At 37.8% G+C, this 21,037-nt stretch overlaps 1 protein-coding gene across 3 annotated transcripts in view; it reads left to right on the top strand.

Annotated features, from left to right (window-relative positions):
* Positions 1-21,037, top strand: part of map1ab (microtubule-associated protein 1Ab) — a 35,954-nt gene that overhangs the window by 2,090 nt on the left and 12,827 nt on the right. Inside the window, exons 2-4 of one of the 3 annotated variants that reach the window (XM_084397550.1) lie at positions 1,324-1,425; positions 20,562-20,644; positions 20,824-20,961. In XM_084397550.1, coding sequence (XP_084253676.1) covers positions 1,324-1,425; positions 20,562-20,644; positions 20,824-20,961 — 323 coding nt within the window. Of the gene's footprint in view, positions 1-1,323; positions 1,426-9,589; positions 9,973-20,561; positions 20,645-20,823; positions 20,962-21,037 lie in introns of those variants that run through there. The other 2 variants (XM_084397551.1, XM_084397552.1) reach the window with 2 other exon arrangements.

Raw genomic sequence — 21,037 nt, 5'->3', positions numbered from 1 at the left:
GTTTGATTCTCAATACTGACAGGAAATGACTGAAGTGCCCTTGAGCAAGGCACCTAACCCCTAATCGCTCCCCGGGCGCCACAGCAAAAATGCTCTGGGTATGTGTGTCCACGGTTTGCAGTGTGTGTGTGTTCACTACTCACTACTCCTAATGTGTTTGTACTAACTTGGATGGTTTAAATGGCTGAGGACAAATTCCCAGTATGAGTTACAATACTTGGCATTTACATGTCAAAAAGAAACAACCAAATTTGAACACAATATTTAGGGTCAAATGGTAGACTTGTTACATTCAGCGCATTTACAATCGTGCGACATTCTCTAATGTTTGGGCATTTAGAAACCTCCCATTCTTCCTGACAGACATTTAATAAGCAATTAGCAAATCGATGAGAATAAAATCAATACCGTCAGGAATGTTGTATTTCTATAGACTGCAAATCTTATTCTGAGAAAATAGAAAAGTATCCGTTCATCTCTGCGGTCATTACCTGTTTTAAATCCCAATGACACAGCATTTCTGAGGACAAACACTGCAGTGTTTGCGACATTTACACTTCATCTACAAAGCCAAATAGAATCTGAGGGAAACCGCCCTTCATCTGTATGAAGAAGAGATGAGGAAGGACACAGCCGAGGAGAGATAAGAGTCATAGAGTTCATTTCATTCCCTAATTCTCCAATTTACACTTTGAAGTTCAGCACAGTTGGAGCTTAAGAGACATCTGAACTTTTGGGATCTTATGTAATACTCAATGAATATTCTGAGCATAACACACTGAATCTCATGTGAAGAACTATATGGCAGATGTCTGAAACTACGGGGTTGAAATATCGAATTTAAACCTGAATACAAACAGAAGGTTTATTTGAACTGTAATTGATTAAGAAATAAAGAAATTGAGAAAAAAGATGAATAAGAATAAATAAGAAGAATCTGAAAATAAATTAATTTAAATATTTGAATGATTAATATTACAAGTAGATTATTAATATTATAAATATAATTAAAAAATATTCATTTTTGAACTAACATTTTTATTCAAACTTGTAATATTCATATTAAGTAATATAAAATATTAAGTAATGTAATAGTTTGTAATGAATAAAATGGAATGATACACACAATTTTTTACAATTTTTCAACACAAATTGTTATAATAATATAATATAATAATGAATTGTAAAAGAAAAAAGAAAGAAGGATGATGTATGAAAGAAATATGTCAAATGAGGGTGTGGATGAACATTGCATACACATATAGCTAATCTTTAAGTACTGTGCTCATATTGATCATGTCACATTTCTCTCTGTACCTGCAGGTATCCGATCCTGGGACATCAGTGTGTCAGAATGTGACCTGGACCAACAACTACAGCTTTTCATAACCAGACATTCCGCCCAGTTCTCAGCCGAGGTCAGAGGTCAGTCCGATTGAAAGGGTGACATCTAGATCCTGCAGCAGTGTTGAATGCAAATGAAGTCAGAAGTATATATATGAAGATAAACTGTATGAAAAGAGAAAGCTCAAAGCTAAATGAACAATTACATGGTTAAGACATACATTTCTTTTCATTTATTAATGCCACACATAGTTAAGCTATTGATTCACATGCTGCCAGCCCAAGGTCACACTGCAGTGTTGCTCACAGATAGCACGCACCACATGCAGCCAATCAGCATGTGTGTTTGCACGGGTGCTGCCTGGCACAGTGCTAATCAAAGAGCTGTGTCAGGAGGAGAGGAGCTGCAGAGCCCTGCTTGACTGCTGCAGTGTGTGTGTGTGTGTGGGGTGGGACGGGGCTTGAGCTGAGGCACAATCGGTTTCGATATAAGTGATAAGAAAAGGCTAGCATGCTATTCATTTCCTAACTGCTGAGAAAGTGCTTTAGTACCCATTTTAAACCTTAAGCTGCTGTTGATGGGGTGAATTATACAGTACCTGGAGACTAATTTAATGTAAATGGCTACATAATTTGGCAATCACACGACTAACAGTGCTTTTGTTTTCCGAATATATAGGCACTTGACCACAATCACATAATCACAGTCAGTATTGAATAAATGATAATCAGAGTGTGCTGCAGGAATTATGCAAAACCAGGAAACTAGTTTTAGCTCTTCCGGTTCCATCATCCTGAAGTCAATGTTTTTTTAATGAGTTTTTTAGGGTGCTTTCACACCTGAGCGTTTGTTTTGGAACCTGGTGCGTTTTCTCCTTTGGTTGGGTTCGTTTAGGTATATGTGTGAACACGGCAATCGCGCTCGTATCCGCACCAAAACAATCGCTTTGAGACTGCCTGAACGTGGTGGTCTCGGGGCGGTTCGCTTGAGGTGTGAGAGCAATCCGACCCAAAGGACCAACGAACCAATTCATGACGGGAAATGTACTATATAAATAGCAGTAGTGTCTGATTCTGTGAGTGAGCACATTAGTTATCACAGTTGAAAACCAAAAGAGTTTTTCATCTTAGAATGTTGTGTAATTGTGTGCTTCTCCGTGCAAGAATGCTGTCCCGATGAAGCCTTGATTCCTGCTCTAGCTGCATTATAACATTTGTATAGTGTATGCGTGTGTCTTGACACTGTTAACCTCTAGACAGCGCTGGGAAATCCAGAGAGAGAGCGCGTTTGAATTTGCTGCAGTATTATACAAATGTAGTATATCATTTAACAGCGGGAATGACGGCTACATTCGTATAGTGTTTGCGTGTGTCTCGACAGTTACAAATAAAGCCACAATAAGCTCATGGAGCGAACTTGTCAATCCTTTTGAAGGATGACGAATTGGAAACGCTGACCAATAAGAGGACAGTTACTCGCATGTAACTTGCGTGAACACATTTTGGTATGGTTTAAAGGGTTAGTTCACCCAAAAATGAAAATTCTGTCAGTAATTACTCACCCTCATGTTGTTCCAACCATGTAAGTCTTTCGTTCATCTTCGGATCACAAATTAAGATATTTTTGATGAAATCTGACAGAATTTTGACTCCTCCATAGGCTTCCAGTGTGACCGAAACTCACCGGCCCAGAATAGTTATTAAAACATCGTTAAAATAGTCCAAGTAACTACAGTGGCAATACATTAAGTTTATCATGCGACGAGAATACTTTTTGTGCACAAAAACAAACAAAAATAACGACTTTATTCCACTTTTCATTTCCTTCTCTCTGGGCCTTGTAGTGTGTTTGCGCTGCGCGTCTGTGTTGCACGTCATCACGCAACACACACATGACCGGCGTCGACCAATAGTGAGCCTACGTGGTGACGTGTAACACAGACGCTCTGCGCAAAAACACTACGCGAACCAACTAGAGGTCGAGAGAGAAGGAAATGAATAGTGGAATAAAGTCGTTATTTTTGTTTGTTTTTGCGCACAAAAAGTATTCTCGTCGCTTGATATACTTAAGATTGAGCCACTGGAGTCACTTGGACTATATTAACAATCTCTTTAATAACTTTTCTGGGCCAGCAAGTTTCGGTCACATAGAAGCCTATGGAGGAGTGAAACATGGCTCAGATTTCATCAAAAATAGCTTAATTTGTGTTCCGAAGATGAACGAAGGTCTTACGCGGTTGGAACAACATGAGGGTGAGTAATTACTGACAGAATTTAAATTTTTGGGTGAACTAACCCTTTAAAGGTTGCCTTGTGAAAGCGAACCAAACCAAGAAGAAAATGCAACATTGCAACAAATTAAGTCCCTGTTTCGGAAAAAAACAAACGATCTATAGGTGTTAAAACGCTCTTAGTTAAATGTCTGAAATAAGGTCTGTGGGGAACAAAAGCTCTAGATGTTTGAAATGAAGCCACAACAGGGCTGTTTCATTCCTCCATTTCATTCAGAACCACAGTTGAGTATATGATTCAATGACTTGCTCAAACAGACTTTTTTTGTTCCTGAATGAATCGCTTGAAAGAAAATGACTCACTCACAAAGACAGTGTCTGCATTCGAAACCGCATACTTCCCTACTATATATTAGGCGAAAAACAGTATGCGACAAAAGAAGTATGCCCGAATTCATAGTAATCATAAAAGAGTAGGTAAAAAGTACTGGGATGACCCACTTCTTCCGGCGAAATTCTGAAGTGAGGCCACATGAATGGCAGTGAAGCGTAACTGAAGCTGGTAGGTCACATGACAACATGGCGAATGTAGTACGTCCAGATTACATTCATACTACACACACTCATACTATATAGAACATACTTTTTTAGCGGTCATGAAGTAAGAACTTGTTCAAAAATAGGTACCTATTTTGAACAATATTTGAAACTATAACAATTTGTTCCTGAATGAATCAGTGTTTGAACAAATCGCTTGAAAGAATGATTCTATGATTCAAACACAAAGACAGTCACTTGTTGCCCCCTTTTCTGTGATAGTTTTGCAATGTGTTTTCTATGTTGTTCTGAATTTCTGAAAGGGGTCATCGGATGCAAAATTCACTTTTGAATTTTGCATATAAATGTGTCTTTGCAGTGTGTGGACACAACCACCATACAAAAAAATCCATTCACTAAACACTCTCAATAATCAATAATTGGATTTTCTGAGCAATATGATGTCATATTGCACATGCTCCGCCCACGACCTCAAACGGGTCGCTGTGAACAGAGCTGTTTTTGAGGAGGTAAAAGGGTGTTGTTTTACACAACCATTGAGAAACTTTAACCAAAGTATATTACAAACTTTACACGAAGACCCTAATGAATCATACCAACTTGTGGAAAATGGGCAACCGATAACCCGTTAAAGCATTTTTTTGTTCATTTTATTGCAGGTTCAGCAAAAATCTTAAATCTGACGGTCTAGAATAGTAATATCACACTTCTCCTTAATAAGCTACACTATCTGAGGTATGTCTGTAGCACAGTATGTGAATTATGCGCCCAAGTTTATTGCTTACTAGGGTTAGAACAAAAGAGCACCACTAATAAACTGCAACGCCAAGAAATGACCAAATGTGCTTGGGAGGTGGAGAGACGCCCCCTGACCCTGCTGAAGGGCATGATGTGTGCTTCGATTAGATTGTGATGACTGGTCTGTGGGGTGATACAAGGTTAACAGCCACTAAAAGTTGATGTCTCAGATTGTGCTTTTCTGTGGCTCAAGGCCTGTCCGACATAAGGCTCCCGGGTTGATGGTTTAAATGAGTCCACAGTATTGATTGTACCCTATCATATTCAGCATGCACCTTAGCATAGATCAATTACATTCAAGCTAATGGGAATTCGGTGGCTGTCCTAGGGCACAAATAGATTTGTTTCTATTCCGATTGGTAACAAAATGGAAAATAAAGTATTGGCTAAATTAATTGCTTTGTCTAGGACTGATGGATATTTTGCTAAAAAATTTTGGCCATATAAGCACTTGAAGTTGAATTAAGGATATACTGCATGTTTAAAAAATTTTTTTAATTGTGTTCTCAGTCCTTTCCCGTCCTGTTCATAAATATAAAATGATGAACCATCTAATGGATATTGTAAGTAATGGAGAACAGATTATACACACGCACACACACACACACACACACATATATATATATATACAGTATAACACATTTACGTTTTTCAAATGTAAAATTTAAAAAAAAGTGAATTAACTGTCTATTCCTCGCAAAAACTAACTTTATATATTTATATATACATACACAAACACACACACACACCTTTGGTTTTAAGTGTCTTAGCTTGACCAGAGCATATTATTAAATTGTGTTATGCCTTTATACTTTTTACAACACAAGCATATTCATATTTGAAAGGTTATAGAGTTTAAAAGGTGCTGCGTAACAGGACTGATCCCTTCAATGTCTGACAGAACCAAGGAAATGAGGCATCAACAATCTCCCAGATTATATAAAAGCGAAAACATCAGCAGGTATAACTTCAGTCCCTTCCGTCTCACAGCAGAAATGACCTCGATCAGTCAGAGCCAGTGTCTTGAGGTTTAGCTTCTAAAACTGGCTGATGGGGAGGTTCAGGGTGAGGAAACGGCATGATCAGTGTTTTCATTTTTACTGAGTCACTCAACCTCCTCCTCTCTTCCTCTACTATGTTTCCATGGTGACCTGCATCTTGGCATGAGCCAAGGTGAGCGCCGATGTGAGGAGCTAATGAGTGCACTTTGTCAGGAGAGAAGTACTATATGCACACGATGAAAGCAACAACTCTTGTTCCCTTGTTTATATAACGACACTATATGGATTTATGATATCTAAGGTATTCTGAGAAATGACATAATGGCCTACAGTAAAATTAAAGTAATTGTTTTTACTGTGTTTTTTTTTTTTTTATGCCAGATTCTGCCATAATTGGTTTCTATTAAACTGTGACCATATCCCGCATTAACTGCTGACAGGCAAATATCCTATTATAGAGGCCAAATGAGACGTTTCAACCACCGTTATGCTCTATGAATCTATGCTTAAGAAGACTGATTGTCTGCAGGCTGGAAAGTAATGGTCTGGAGAAGAATTTTCTGATATTTCTGGCCCGTCTTATTCGCAAGTTCCCCTCAGACTCGCTCACAACGTCTAGAATACCTGGAGAAAGCTGTCTGTTAGCTATCCCATTCATCACAAAGGCATCAGAGTGAAGTAACCAGCCGAACCTTGACCCCTCAACCTTGTCTATCTCCTCTACGAGTGCCCTGGTTAATAGCACCTAGCTGGCGGTACACCCAGAATCTGACCCAGACATTCCCTCTCATGGTGTCTGATTCTATTATCAGGGATTTCTTTGCTAGTTTGTATGTCTCCCGTGAGTCGGAAACCCTCAAAGCAATTCTTTACCCAAACCCCAAACACTTTTAAAGAGTGTTATGCTTATGTTGCTGATGTAAAGTTTGCATGCATAGACACAATCTTTACTTTCATGGTTTAAAAGAGGAAAAAAGGAGTCATTTTCTGTAATAGTGTCACTGTGAGTTCAACAAGGACCTCAATGTACAAGTTTATGGTCATTTGACTCTTTCCTTTTCCTCCCAGGATACACACAAAGGAAATTGGTACAGTAGAGCTGAAGCCTCAAGCAGGACCTATTTATAATACAAGCACTGAGCCATAATTATGAATTTCACTGATGCTGAGGGGGAAGTGAACGATCACATGACTTTCAGACAGACTGATAATTAAGGCCCTGAGCCAAAACTTCATACCTCAGAACATTTTTAAAGCACTTTTGAAGTAGGCTTATGTAAAGTCGGCTCAGGAAAGGACTGCTGCTCTTGAAACCAAAAAATTAAATTAAATTAAAAATCACACACATACATTGAGGTAAATAAATGCACCAAATATTATCCATCTCTGAAAATCAATTTATCCACTTCTGGTCTGTACAATATTTTGTAAGCGCCAGACAAACACAATCCCCCTCAGTTGTTTGAGCAATCTTCAGTGGGCTTTTGTTTTTCACTGATACAAAAGACCAGTGAGACGTTCGTGGCTCCGCTCAGGCACTGAAATGAGGAACAAAACAAACACTCAAGCTGATTAGACACATTTTGATTTGAGTTTCCGTTTAGACACATTTTGACTATGCAGTCTTAGGCCTTTTTTTTTAATATTTTATATTATGAATATTACCACAATCATGATTCGGAGGGGATTTCTTGTGAAAATAGTTACAGTGAGCTGGCCATAGAGAGGGCTGTCATACATTATGGATGAACAACAAACAGTAAGTGAAGTGAGCAGGTACTGGTACAATGAAAAAAGAGTTGACTAACCTTGACTTTGGAAATAATTGCTTGATTTGGTTCAAATAGAAATGTGGAAAATTCTTTCAGATGATATATTATAGGCTACTACATTACCTTTCCAAATTTTTTCTTTGAGTTTTAAGATATTAATACTGTAAGGGGATTTACAGTCAAATATCCAGAACCAGATATAATTCTGACTACTGTAAGGGGATTTACAATACTTTGATTCAGCAAGATGTCACGTATTGGGTGTTTGTAATGAGAGCACAAAGGAGGAGTACAAACAAACAGTCTTTAATTAAAAATATCAAATGGAAACACGCTTGAGAATCACAAGGAGTAATAGTATAAACAACCACGTAAACTGAAACGACGCAGAACCATGAACAGAGGGTTTAAATACACAGGCGAGTAATCAACAGAACTAAGAACAGGTGAGGAACTAATGAGGAACCATGGGAACAAACTAGCAGAACGAACTCAGGCAAATCAGAACAGAAACCAGAATGAAAATGAACGCATCTATAATGTTACACACAAAATAAATCATATTAGAATGATTTCTGAAGGATCATGTGACACTGAAGACTGGAGTAATGATGCTGAAAATTCAGCTTTGCATCACAATAAATTACATTTCACTATAAAGAATAATAACAGAAAACATTTCTTTTATATTTTAATAATATTTCACAATATTACTGTTTTTACTGTATTTTGATCAAATAAATGCAGCCTTGGTTCAAAGAGATAAATATAAAAAAACGTACTGACCCCAAACTTTCTAACAATATAGTTACTATATTAAAGTTACTGACAATGTTTTTTCTTCTTCAAAAAGACATAATATAATAGTGTTTTGGAGCCATTCATTCATACAGTTTGTGCTGACATCCTAAAGAGTAGAGGCAGGCCAGACATGCATAATTGAGGCTGCTCAATAATTTATGATTTGGATACTGATAACACTGCAGATTCTGTTTGAGTCAAAGCACAAAACCATAGCATAAAAATTACCTGCCACTGATTTTAGCATACTTTGTCTTTATGATGTTTTTAATAAATCGTTAGATTGATGCACTGGTTATGACAGTAAGTTTCCCAGTGCATTTTAAGGTGGAAAACAACATGATTCATTAATTAATTACAAAATAATGTGGATTGTTCCAAAGAGAGGAAATTGAACAGAAGGGGCACAGAAAAAAACACTGCACCAAAATTATTTATAAGTGTCGGCCCAGATCCGGGCCACATTTGGTATGTGGATTCCACGCGTACCAGATGTGGGCCGGATCTGGGCCCACACTTTGTTGCTGTCTGTGTTTTGGGGCACAGGCCAATGGAACAAAACAAAATGCAAGTTCAACTTCTTATAACTTGACTGCGGCATTTTTTAGAACACTGTGTCATGTGAAATGCTGCAAAAGACTCTAGATGCAAGAGCAACGGTCAAACACATCTGTCTAGCATGTTGTTTACATAGAAAAACAAAGGAAAAGCAGGGCAATGGAAAGCAAAAACATGTCCTGTGTAAATGGACCCTTATTCTACATGGAGCAGGCCACCACCATATGTACATCACATGACTGGGTGTGTGATGCAGCCATATTGCAATTTCAGGCTTTATAAAGAGCTTGCGTGAGGCCGGTGCAATGCAGCAGCCAGAACAAACCACCAATAAAACAAAGAAAATCAGTGAGACTGAACCCACAAATGCACGAAAAGGAGCCAAACAAAATAAATTACATATAATATAATATATATAATATAATATAATAAGACAAGTCCAGACCAGACAAGACATGAAAGGGTTACTTGTGGTGCATTGAAAGTATCACTAACTCCCCCTCCTCCCCCTCCCCGCCTGCCCCTCTTCTTCAGACAGTAGCTGCATCTGTAGTTTAATCGGCGGGTGGCTGCAGCCAGAGTTGCTGCAACCATCCTGCTCTGCTCGAGAACCCAAATCTGCCAGCCTCACACACTCCCCGGCCCCTCCCACACACACAGCAGTGACTGCGCTCCTGAACACCCATCAGTCGCGAGACACACGACGCACTGTTAAAGTGGCCCGCATCAGCATACGGTATGTATCACTTTCTGTAATGCAGACTACTGAGACAGCGTTCTAGCATGCGATGCGGTGACTGGCGTGACTTTTACGCAGTGTCGCAGTGGCCGGGACAAAGAGTCTAGCGATGCGAGCTGCTACAAACAGTCTGTGACACTTTGCTTTATGAGACTGTGACGTCTTGGAGGGTGCGTATCCTTATTTGACCGCATATTTGTGTTCTTCTTGACATTATTTATGACTTTGGTCGGGTTATCGGGGCTTATGGCGCGCGCGACATGCGCATAATAATGCGTTTTTGAGGCGTTCAGTGACGGCGAAAGAATTAGGTAATTAAACACCCAGACAGTCGTTTAAATCTACCTGTAATTGCGACATATGTCTGGGGACAGAGTGTACGATGAACATCTTCCTGTGCTTTATCCAACTAACTGGATTAAAAGGTGATGGACGGAGCTCGCGCGGACAGACTAACTTTGTTGCTTTGAAGATCTGTTTTATTTGACGGTTGTGAAATTGTGTGTATTTGACAGTTGCTATTTAAAGTCGTTTTAATTTGTATTATTTTGTGCTTGTGCAAAGTGATCACCTCAAATGATTATTTGCAGCATGACTCACGTCTACGTATTGTGTTAAGATGCTAAACGTGTTAGTCTTTGTCTGTGAATAATATGCTCAAAAGTTTTAAAGCGTAATCTGAAATATGAATGTTAAAGTTGAGGAAATTATTTAAACGATTTCATTTCATTAACGATTCTTTTAGTACTTTTGCGGAAGAAATATTTGGACAAAAGAAATTAAATTTTTATTGCTGCAGTCAGATGATGATATCGTTTCAGATTTCCACTAAACAGTCATTCTGCGAAAGATTTGTTTAGCCTACATAATCTTGTTTACTCAGTTTTCAAAGATATTTTGGAGGCATTAAATGGAAATATTTTTCTAATAGGCTATTTCATAAAAAAAAAAAAAAAAAACCGAGTTCATTCAGTTCATTCCAAAAATAGCTAACCTACCACAGATTGCAATAAAACAGGCAGTAAATGAACAGTTTTTTGTCCCATTAGCCCTACTGTATAACATAACACAACACCGTTATTAGTTTATGATGACATAATATCTAGTTATAAATACAAAACTTGCGGTTCATTAATGAGTCATATGAATACATTAAAGAGTCGGCTCGTAAGAACCGCTGTATGTTTTGATTCACTAAAAAATCGAAGTCATTCGTTCTGGAATTGGACTACACTATTCACAGTATGTTTTGATTCACTAATGTGACTCAAATGTCATCAGTTCGGGAATTGAACTAAACTGGATGTGATTTATGTTTTTGATTCAATAAAAAGAACCGACTCAAAAGACTCATTCGTTCGACAATAGGAATCAGTTTAAAATCGAAATAATGCAACATATTGGCTCTATCTCAAAATCGAGTAAGTTGCCTTCCTAGACAGCATTCCACACACCTTATAATGCCCAAAAATACTTTCTAGGTAAGAGACTCAGCAGGTTTTCATAACAGTCAATACACAGTTATCTCTAAAATCTTGATACATTCATAAACAATTATCAATCCTACCACCAAGCTGCCTACTTAGACAATGTTCCATTTGACTATGATGACCATAAATATTTTCTAGCTTGTCAGTAGGTTTTGAGACACAGCCTCTGATTTGTTTGCCGCTCCGTGACTCAGCGTTGCTGTCTGTGACTCTTTCTCTCTTTCCCTCTTTCTCTCTCGTTCTGTTTGCAATACGTTCGCACATCTAGCCGCTTAAGGACCATTCATGAAAAATAATGACTAAATTGATGAATCGTTCCGTGTTTGAATATCATTGTGCGGGCTAATTAAACTAACAAAATGACTCTTTGCCTCATTTGGCACAGCTAACATTTGAATCTACTGTATTAATATGTTCAACTGTTCTGCTCTTGATGAACTTATCTCCATCATACAAGTACAAACAACATCGGGGAACTAAATTAGACCTGCTTGAACTAAAATAAATCTAATTGATACCATGAAGAGTTGATAGTCTAAATCATTCTTAGCTTTTGAGGAAATACTGGACTATTTTAAATACATTTAGTTGTCATTTCACAGCTTCCTTGGTTCTCTTTTCTGGCACAGCTGTCTGGGTGGGATTCTTACATAGAGAAACACCCACTGACATCAGTGGGTCTAACAGCATCAGCTGCTGAGTCATTGTTCCATTGCTACAGTTTGTAGCCTAAAGCTAGTAGAGGTGCAGAGTGGACCTGCTTTTCTTTTCTTTATAATAGGAGATGGAAGTTCCTTCAGTATATAATCTTAAGTAATTGAAATGTTTTGTGGCAGTGTGTTGGGTTATTAGGCTTAGGAAGATCCATCATTAAGCTTTCATGATATCATTGGTGGTAGGACACTGAAGGGCACATCCATCTGCCACAGAGTAAAAATGGGCCATTGAAGACTTTTAAGACAAGGGTGAATGTGTTGTAGGGTTTTACCAAAGTGACTCATGCTCTGTTCCGTTTGACATTGGAAAATGCTGGGGGAAAAAGGAACAGCAATTTTAGACCTACTGATTACAGTTTCCATGGACAGCACAAATGGTCCAACCTAGAAAATATTAGCAATTCAACTTTGGACTTGCTGGATAATCTTCCAGGATTTAGGAACGGTCAGTTGAGACAAACAAACTCTCAGTGGTGGATTACTCAGCGGAAAGGGGACACGATCTAAGTGGCATGGTGCCCGTCTGTGGATTGTAGCACTTTTAATTAAAAGACAATCTCTTAGACAGGCATGCAATTTTGTCCATATGGTTTCCCTCAAACATTTAACCGTAACCTTTGCTTTGCTGCCATCAAAATAAACCGTTAAATTCCAATTTACTTGTTTACTCTCAGTATTTATACTAAGTCAGCTCATTAGCCGATTTAAATGTATATCGGCAGATCTTTATGTAACAGCTCATGGCACCTGGAACTTAAGTTTATATCAAAGTTGCATTCAACACAGAGGAAATTTGAACAGTCTTGATGAAAGTGCGGTTGACCAGCCATGCACACAAGCGTAGACGTGTTGTGGCTGAGTTAAATGTGCTGAAAACGAGATGTGATGCAACAAACCGTGGCTGTGAACTGCTCGCTGTCATGGCGAGGTGGTATGACGTAAGGCTGTCCCATTTGCTCCAAAGTCACCTTTTGGTGAAATATTTCAGTCTTTTGAAGGCGTTTGTGTTGGTGGGTATGTGGGTGAGTGCCATTATCCCTGGGAGCTTGCAAATTTAGTGTGGGAGGTTCACCCTCTCTTTCCTATGTAGTGCTGCAGTGAGAATTCCTCCACTGCTGCTGAATCACTGTGGTCTAACTTGGCCAATTATTGTTGCGTGTTCTGGTTTAAGATCTTTTACCTTTTTATTTGCTAATCGTACAGATTGCCTTAGGAGATTTTCTGTTTAAATGGTGTTTCTTTGGCACAGTTCTTTGTGTGAAATGTAACTGCGGCAGGATATTGGAAACGTGGAGCGATAGAATCTGTGTAAGCTGTGAGTTAAATATAAGCTTGAGCTCAGTAATAAATCTTGGATTTACCTAATGCATGGAAATGAGACTTTGACAGCCAACATGTAAAGGGATACCGTACAGGGAGTCGGTCATTAACATAAAATAAAAACCCAGGCATCAGGAATTAATTTGGATCTATTATTTGATAATGACTGTCTGACTATACGCTATTTGGTTTATTAGATTGCGGCTGACCAAATAAAGGAATACTGAATTAAACCAAATTAGTTTGTAGATTATTTAAAAACTTTAAAAAATAGTTCATCACAACGTAGAAAATTAACCTCCCTAGCAACGAGACAAAAGAGCAACAATATAAAAAAATACATTTAAATATTGTTATTATTATTAATCTCCATTCCAAGTTACCTTTACTATGGACTAGTTTGCTCAATTAGTCCATAACATATTTAACAACAACATAGCATGTTGTCCGTGATGTTAAGGTTATAACTTACATAGTTATAAGTTCTTTATGTTTCTTATTAGTTCCTTCCTTGTTTTTCTGAACAATATTTGCACAGTTTTATGGTCATGATTTTAATTTTCTACAGTTTTATGTAGTCAGTAGTAATAACTGTTTAAAGTCCCAAGATAAGAGACCATGAGCGATACAAGGACATAAAAGTAGAAGCGGTATGTTGCCACAAAGGAAAATGGCCAAATATATACTTTCAGTGCTCATGATACAAAAAATACTTTAGTGCTCAACACTCAAGTATTCCAAAGAGATGTGTATAAAAGAGATAAAACATTAAATAATTTTTGATTATTTTTTTTTGGAAATTGCTAATTTATCACCTCTTTATCAACTTTTAGGTAGATGGGCAGTCATGGCTGAGGTTCAATGGACAAAATTGTACATGATTTGCAGTCACTAGCTGGGGAGATTTGTAATAGGATCTCTTCAAAAGGCTGGATAATGTTTAGAACAAAAAGATTTATAATAGGCCTAAATACAACATATCTGGTTCTGTTCATGTAACTTCTAAAAGCCTTGTTGTTAATAATCATTTGAATACCTTACTCTAATATTAAATGAATTATGCATGAAACATTGCACATGATTTCCATTAAAATGACCTTACTTTGACTTTAAAAATGGAAAAATGAATATTCAAGATCTATTTACATACTATCAAATGTTATTATTAGACGTACTGTATATAATTTAAAAAAGGTTGAAACCTCAACCTGTCAGTTGCTAATTTTCAAGTCGCTGTCTATAAATCATCTGGTTAAAGTACCAAGGAAACAATGACATTTCAGAGGAGATGCTGACTCATAGAACAAACCCATGTTCTCTCAGAAGATGTTTCATAAGCAAGCCTCTATATTGCAGTTTAAACCTGTTATTAACATCTGAGCATGTGTATTTTTCCATCACTTGCTGTATCGTGACATTTTCCTTTATTTGAACTTGCTAATGTGCTAGGTATATGTGCTTTACTCAATAAGGCCAATTATAAAAGATTGCTTTTATAAAAAGCACTTAATATTTTCTTAGGTCTAATGCTTAATTGTTCTTTTGTTTCTGCCTATTGGCCATATTATGTTTATAATGATAAGAAGTCTTTGTGGCACCAGGACGTTGTGGTAAAATGGCACAGAGTTGTTGAGTCTCGTCAGTGTTGAAAAACATCCAGCCCTTATTCAGAAGCACAAAGATGTGGCTTCAAATGCTAATGAACGGTCTGTGTGGTGGCATGATCTCATAGTTGGCTCAGGTTTAGGCTGGAGTTTTCTGGCCCCCCAGGAAACAGTGGTACAGCACCAACAATCTTCTCGTACCCTTTTCTTTCTTTAAAACTTGCTTCCTCCTTAGCCCACATCTTACATAATGTGCTCTTTTCACAATGCGCAAACTTAAATGTCTAATGTAATGTGTGCAATCATTTTTATAAAATTAAGATTATTTTGCATATGCTGCTTCATTTATGTTCCGTTTGTGGACTGCCAACTTATTGTGCAAGTTATCAGATGTTACTAGTTCTGTGAACCAAAGAAATTTGTATTGTGCCAGTATAAAAGTTAATATCAGAAATCCATGCAAATAAGGCATAAAATCACAACACGCTGGGGCATTGTGCCGTTGCCACACCCTTTACCCAGGTGGCTGTCTGAGATTCAGTGACACATCCGCGATAAAAGAGGCTTTAATATGCTTAACAGCAGAATCATTCGGCATTGCCAAATCACAGGACTAGGATTACCAGAAGAAACTAGGGCACTCGCTTCTTGTGTAGATGCAACACGCCACGGAGCGTCAAAGTGTTAGCATTGTTTTAGGGCTTTATAGAGCGTATGGAGCACTTTCATCATGTACAATTATATATTAACTATAGTTTATAATAATTTCTGACTTTTTAAAGGCACAATATGTGAGATTTTTGGATGAAAATCACCAAAAACCACTAAAACAATGTTATATATTTTGTTGACTTGTGCACTTACATTATCCCAAATGTTTCCAACAATGTTTAAATCCAGAGAAATCAGCTATTTTAACCGATATGTAACGGACAATGTCATTGCTTCGCCTGTGAAGCAACTTATCTGTGCTACCCTTGATTTCCGTAGAAAGCAAGGAAACGCTAAATACGCTTTAATGTGTTATAATATGCTTTAATATGCATTTTATTAGACAGATGAGTAACTGTTTGGATACTTTTATTGACAGAAAACTAATCATTGTTATATAGCTCAACACAGTTAGTCTTCTTGTTTGAATCTCGATTTCTTGATTTACCGCTAGTAACGTACCATGCCTTACGTACCGTAACAGTAATATAGCATTTTCTCCACCATAAAATATTTTAAAATTAATTGCATTTCATTTAGGAACACAAGTCATCCAGTTTTTATTAATATGAAATTCTATTATCGATCTAGCTTACTGCAGTGTGCAACAAACTTTCAACACACTCAAATGTATTTAGTACGATTGTTTTGACCAAGTAAAACAGGGCTGCGTTACACCACAATTTTAATTTGTCAGATAAAGTTACCTGTACGAGTAGTAAATTAAAAATTTGCGGCTATTTCATTAGAATGAATTAAAATAGTGTGAATTTAAGTGACCAGATATAACAAAGTTCAAGTTCGGGGATGTAGGAGGCAAACGTCAAACAACTTTAATCGTAACTTTAATCATAAGATATGTATAAACTACAAAACGTAAGGAGGGGCAGCGGCCGATTGCGGCATATAAGCATAATAAAAACAGCAACGGAAAATGTCCCGGTGTTCTCGGCCCTCCCCTGCTTCTTACTACAGTAACGTTAATAAAACTTTATAGAGCCTCTATTGTGCTATTTTAAAGGTTTCTAATTTTGTTTTGGAAGTCTTCTACAACAGTTTTACATGCACTAAAGGTCAAATAACACTTTCATTTTCTCATAATATACTCTAAACCCCTTCTTTACGAGAGCCTACTCTGCTCTGATTGGCCAGATGGCCCAGTCTGTTGTGATCGGGTTACCGCTTACAGCGTGTGTTGGAAACGAAATGCTCATTACCATAACTGAATTTCAGCTCCGGAGGCTTCCTAAAGCTCAGCGATTGTACACACTGTAAAGACAGAAAGACTGCGTCGATTTTACCATATCAATCCGAGCGCGAGTCCGATGATGAAACATTGGAAGAACTAGTTATTCAACCCCAACCTCCATCGTAAGGACGACTTGAGCATTTATGTTAACCCTAACGTTTCTCAGTTTTAGGTAATAGTGGGTCCATAGCTGATTAGCCGAACGTGAGTTAGCCAGTTAGCCGGAGACCTGCACAACATAAAACACAAAACTATGTATTTTGAACACCCGGCCGAAAATATATACATCAATAATTATTATACTTACAGGTTGTGATTCTGAGGAGCAAGTTGGTCCAAATAAAATGGGTATTGTCCCATTTGTAATGGATAAGCATTTTGTAAATCCCATTTAGACCTCACATAGATTTGAGAATAAATCATCAAAAGGCTATACTGCTGTTGTATCGCAGTGGTAATGTTAACCACTGACTCTTTACATCCTCATCCTTTGAAGAAGTTTTTTTTTAAGTCTTTTGAGAGACAATAACTTTATTTATCGCCACTTTCGCTTCAGAACTTCGCAGATCGTTTATATTGACAGACAGCTACATTCCACATTGCATGAAAGGTAATATTCGAAAAAGCATAATACAGGTAGGAGCACTTTAAAACATTAGCTCACCAATTAACATGATTTCTGCCTGAGTCCTGTTTTGTTTTGCATCGGCTGTGGAGGTGAAGACGACAATGATTCCATGCTCATTCATAGCGTCATCAAGCTTTTATGAAAAAACAACCTCTAGCGGCGCACTGTGCAATTTACACACTGTGCCTTTAAGTCTCCCATTATATTTCTCTCAGCCAGTGGTGTGGACTAAGTCTGGATTGATGACACATTTATGGGATTACCATAAACCCTTTAAAAGTAACATTAATTCTCTCCGTGGTGAAAAGCTAGTTAGATAAAAACAAACACATGTGGTGCTTTATGCTTCATGAATGTACATGTCATATTTTAAATAAAAAGAAATGTCATAATATTGCTAACCTCTGTGTCATCTGTACATGAAATGGGAGTTAAATGGCTTGTTCCACTGGGATAAACAGATTTAGCATCACTAATACAGTGCACCACAGTAAGACGTGCTGTTCAGAAGGTTATTTGCTCCCAAAAGCACATAGGATGGTGGCATGAGTGACTGTTTTAGATGCTCGGATGAGGCGATTCTGTTCCCAAACTTCCAGAGGCCTCAATCTCTTGGGTGACCATATCTAGAGCAAAATATCTGGAGCAGTGCGGATGCTTGGTCTGTCTTCTATCACAGCACTGTTTGAGCTTATTTTAACAGAGTGCTCTAATTTTTAGAGTTCATGAGCGGATATTTATACCAAGCGGGTCAGGTGAGGTAGGACTGTATCTCTACACTGAGATCTTATAAAATGACTGTTTTATGATGCTAATGCAATTAAGATGTTTCTGTAGTCAAACCCAAGTCATTAATTAATAATCAGCCGTTATGAAGATGCTTGTACTTTAACAGATACACTGGATACCTTAACTTAGCCTTGGACTTAATGCTACATTCTTTCCCATTCTTTCGGGACTGTGGAAAAATGCCAAAGGGAGTCGTGGAAACTGGAAGCTGGCTGAACACACTGCTCTGCAAAACCATCTGTTTATTTGAAATGGCAAAGGAGTTTTGTGGTTTTTAAGCCCTACTCCTAAAAGTTGACAAAATTCACTTTTAACAGATATACACATTTAAAATTCTTTCTAATTGCAGATTTGTAAAGATTCATCCACAAATATATATATATTTTTGTATTTAAAAATGAAATTGAAACCTTTTTCTTCTCTAATTTTTTCAGCTAATTCTGATTGTCAAAAGTTCAAAAAAGTGTCATTTTTTTTATCACCTACATTTGTTAATCATCTGAGTTCTGCCTCCTCCTAAGATTTTCATCAAACAACAACAAAGAGGGCAACATGCAATGTATTAATTACAAAAAGCCAATAGACCCATGTTGCTTTGGGCATTGTGCCAATCGGGAGACATTGCAGTGCCGAGACTTTCATACCTTTCTTGTTTATTTGTACTTTGTCACTCTGCAGAGGGCAGCAGGGCTACTAATTTGTCGTTTCCGTGGCAGCCTGTATTATTTGCATTCAGTTTGTCCTGGTGAGATCTGCCTCACCAGTCTTCACATATGTTGTACTTTCACTTCTGTACTTCCATCCCACACCATCTGGCTCATAGAAGCAATACTGGGCTTAGGCCAGCTTGGTCCAAACCCCAGTCGTGCTGCGTTCAGCAGCTCTTTGATTATCCCTCTAATTCCTCCATACACCCTGCTCTTATAACCCTCTTTACACAACTGAAAACACAGGATAAATTTGTTTGGACTGGACTCTTCAGACGATGTAAAGACTAATGTTGCATTTGTGATTTCTCCCTATTAGCTTCACATGGATATCCTCTTATCGTAACATACACTTAAAACCCTAAACCCCTTACTTCTGACTGTAATCCAAACATCCATGATGTCTCATTAACAGGACTCTTGCAGGACTGTCCTTGAAATGCATTGCACTAGCTGTGGTCATGCTATACTGTACACCTTGGAGTCCTTTTCTAAATCAATGAAGACTGATTTGAGTGATAGCTATGCCTTTCAGGGACATTCATTTTGATTAACATCAATCAATCATATGGCTGCTATCATTGACTTTCAAATGAACAAATCAATGCCTTGTTACGGGACATGCATTTGGAGGATTCAGCTCTGGCTGCTGCATTTCAGTTATAAAAAAGCATTTAGCGCTTTCCCAAATACGTTTCCCATATCATTTAGATGAGTCTGTTTCCCTTTTTTCAGAATACTGGCATACAGTTTTGGTTACACTTTCCCAGTAACAAGTAACCTAAATTGATCTAAAGTTAGATTCAATCTAGTGAATTGATTCATCCTAAAGTGTGATTCATTAAGTTGAATCAGTTCATTTGGACAGTAAATGAACAGAATAAAAGAGAAAAGTGCAGCTTTGATGAAATTATAAAAATGTATATCATTATATAGTTGGGCTGTCGCGGTGAAGGAATTTCCCTTGCGATAATTTTGTGCGGCTTCCTTCCTTACAAATATTAGGCAAATTAATCCGGTGTCGTAGGACTGCGGTCACTGCGCGCGACTTTTCAGTTCCCGCTGGATTTCATCCTCGGCATCTAAGCTTAATAAAGCCTGAACCTCGTTGTCAATCCATCGGTCATATTTTTTAAACTCCATTGTTGATTAGAATAGCAAACAACTCTTACTGCACGCACTGCAACAGACTTTTAAAAATGGTGGTTGAAATAAAATGCTGCATGGCATCAACCAATCAAAATGCTGTGTGAACTCAACCAATCACCATGTTCAGCACCTAAGGCCCACCCCCGAAAGTTCCTGTTTTTAGTTTTTTTTTAAGTACCACCTCGTGAGCAGTGACTTTCTGTGGGGGACATTTTTCCAGGAACTTCATTTAGACCCTGGTCCCTTCTGTCGAAACACACAGAGTACCACCCCAATGTCCCTAGTTCCTGGGGAAAGTTCCTGTGGTGGAAATGCAGCTATCGAGACTAGTCACAATAGAAATGTGTAACTTAATATCTGAATATAAATAAGAAAAAACATATTTCTTTCTTCCAGGACAAAGGACTCTGCACCACAAAAGTGATGTTCTTGAGACGGTTGTATTAGTAAACCCATCAGAAGATACTGTTATCTCTGAGGTAAGTTATTTAAAGAAAATCTCTGTTGGACAAGGTGCTGTATGTTTCTAATAAAGATTGATGAATAGGTTTGATGTTGGACTTAATAACCTTGTTTAAGCACAACCTTGCTACAAACAGACTGACTCTAATACACTAATGTGTTTTAAATGCCCTCTCTGTCTCTTAATATGTCCTAGATCCATTGTCTTATATCTGACCCAGCTGTGCATAAACTACTGGTCCTGAGTGGGCAGAGCTCTGACCAAGGTGACCTGGTTCTCCAAACCGGAGTGCTCAGTCATCAAACCTTCTCACATGTGTTTGCTGATCCTGGAGTAAGTTTAGATAATATAATTGTATTCAAATTGATAAAGCACAATATATCTTCACTCATTTTTTACTTGTTTTCCT

This window comes from Rutilus rutilus (assembly GCF_951802725.1).
Source record: "Rutilus rutilus genome assembly, chromosome: 23".
NCBI classification, from domain to species: Eukaryota; Metazoa; Chordata; class Actinopteri; order Cypriniformes; family Leuciscidae; genus Rutilus; species Rutilus rutilus.
This window is presented reverse-complemented; position numbering and strand designations above follow the sequence as displayed.